This window comes from Microtus ochrogaster, chromosome 5 (assembly GCF_000317375.1).
Source record: "Microtus ochrogaster isolate Prairie Vole_2 chromosome 5, MicOch1.0, whole genome shotgun sequence".
In the NCBI taxonomy this organism is placed as follows: Eukaryota; Metazoa; Chordata; class Mammalia; order Rodentia; family Cricetidae; genus Microtus; species Microtus ochrogaster.
The window spans coordinates 61349132-61351484 of record NC_022012.1 but is presented as its reverse complement, the minus strand read 5'-3'; the positions used below and the strand labels follow the sequence as shown (position 1 = coordinate 61351484).

Sequence of the window (2353 nt, the reverse complement as noted above, 5' to 3'; positions counted from 1 at the left end):
GTTTCCCAGTGCTGGTTTTCTAGTGAGATCACTCTCTTCTTAGCTCCGAAGAATGAACATGGTGGGTCAGGGTGGAGGAACACCACAGGAATAAGAAGCTTTATTATAATCAACACCCTTTTCATGATGGTTTTAATCTGAATTTCCATGAGGTCACGATCAGATACTTCATATCTCCTGGGAGTCTCAACTTCAGCAGATACACTACTACAAAGATGCTCTCAAGTTCAAAAGTCTACAGTGATAGAGAACGAGCTAATGAGAATGCATTTATTTTTTCTGCTTTCAGTTTGAAGAGAAGTTTATAGAAGCCCCGGCAGACATAGAAAAGTTAATCAAAGGTAACATCAAGTATCGCTATGTGGTGTCTACTAGAAGATTTACCAGAAGGTGATGTTGGTGGGTGATGGGTGGGAACAGTCAGGAATGGAAGAGGGTTGTGATCCAGGTGGTGGGGCTTCTTGAAGGATCTGAAAATGGAGAGAGTGATAAAAGTGGGATGCAGATTTCTACAAAAATTTGTCATGGGGCTTTGGAATAAACGTTTTCTCACTCTTTCCACATCAGAGTGAGCAATTTCATTCAAGCTCCCTCTCACTGACTTATTCAGGCAGGGTTTTCACCCACAAGGTCCAATAATCACACAGGTACATGGCCATTGATTAAATCACAGGAGGAAAAACATCTGGGATGATTGTCTTGAGTGTTTTCATCATAACTACTGCCAAGTAACTATCACTCCACAAGAACAGTCTGGAGAACTCATGGTGGCTCACTGCATATGAAACTGTCACACATCACCTTAACGTCATGAACATGATTATGTTTTCCAATACCCTACTAAGTTCTGCATACCTGGTGGCCCCTCTGCTGTCCCTCCTCATCTTCCACATGTATCCAGGGACATGAACTGACATAAAAACCTGCACTAGAAATATAATATGTGTCTGTATAGGAAATAAAGATGGATGTAAGAAGATCAAAAGCCAAAGGAAGGTGGGTGAGACAGAGAGGAAACAGAAGGTAAAAGTAAGTGGGGTTCAGCTTGAAAGTCTGAGAACCAGTCACTTATTTCCTTATTTGTGTTCAGAAACTTCAATACATGTTTTGTGCTCCTGAGAAGTGAGACCTGGACACCTCACAATCATTTTCCTTTCTTCTTTCACAGATGGGAGTTTGATGTTTCAGCAAGTGCCCATGGTGGAGATTGACGGGATGAAGCTGGTACAGACCAGAGCCATTCTCAACTACATCGCCACCAAATATGACCTCTATGGGAAGGACGCAAAGGAGAGAGCCCTGTACGGTATATTTCCTGTTATTACTCCAAGGGGAAACAAAGGAAGGATTTGGGTCTCTCCATAAATGAGCAAGAGGGTGGCAGGGTTTATGTCTAGGAGCAGACTGGTTATTTCACTTAGGCCAAGTATGGAAGAGTCCATGGAGGAGAGGGAAGGGCACATGGGGCGGATGCAGGTGAGTGTGGCTACAGCCAAGGATGATGTTAGCACAGCACAGGGACAGAATCGCAAACGTGGTGGCCAAGTGTGTGAGCATGGGGGAGCCATGACTCCAGGTGCCCAAGGCTTAAGTGCTGGACCTCAGCCAACAGCTTAGGGCAAAGGACACAGGGCTTGAGGATGGAGGAGGAGTTTTAGAGAAGAAGGTGAAGGATTTGCCTTCCATATTCCATGAATAGGAACAGTGCAGAGCAAACATCTGAATTCCCAACCAGTTCTACGGACTGCTCAACTCAACGATGCTTAGGTTCCCAAGGACTTGGTTTACCTGAAGCATTTAATTCAGGACTAAACAGCTCTATGGACTGTACCAACCCTGCTGGGACCCACTATGCTTGACAAAATCCTTCACTCATGAACCACCGTGTAGGAGTATTGCAGTTGATCAAAGAGCTAAACGTGATGCTAGCTATAATCTATTCTGTGGGAATCATTTATCCATGGGAAACAAGAGATGAAGTTGAAACAATGCTTGTATAGAAATACTTATAGCAGCATTATTCATAATTTTCTCATGGAAGAATCAGCCATGATATTCAGTAAAAGATGAAAGATGAGCACAGTATATGATTTTAGCCATGAACATACATGAAGGGGTGAGGGAAGCAAAACAATGATAAAGCGTGAATGTTGTATGATGTTCAGTCAGCTGACTCTGTGCACATATTCCTGGCTCTGATCATATGAAATGTTTCCGACTCCTCATGGATAAAAAGGAAGCAATCAGTCCTCCTAGAGCAGCTGCCACAGTGGCAGGATTGGGGTCTGAAGGGAGTGAGAATTAGACTCTGCTAACATCGGAGGGTGTCAGCAGTCTTAGAATGTGACAGATG

At 43.6% G+C, this 2353-nt stretch overlaps 2 protein-coding genes across 3 annotated transcripts in view; both read left to right on the top strand.

The window, feature by feature from the left end:
- LOC101993393 (glutathione S-transferase A2-like) overlaps window positions 1-2353 on the top strand; it is a 12698-nt gene that overhangs the window by 6403 nt on the left and 3942 nt on the right. The window contains exons 3-4 of the mRNA XM_005347588.3: window positions 290-341; window positions 1169-1301. Of these exons, the coding sequence (XP_005347645.2) occupies window positions 290-341; window positions 1169-1301 (185 nt within the window). The remainder of the gene's footprint in view (window positions 1-289; window positions 342-1168; window positions 1302-2353) is intronic.
- LOC101993112 (glutathione S-transferase A2) overlaps window positions 1-2353 on the top strand; it is a 92067-nt gene that overhangs the window by 85790 nt on the left and 3924 nt on the right. The gene's annotated exons all lie outside the window — the stretch shown is intronic.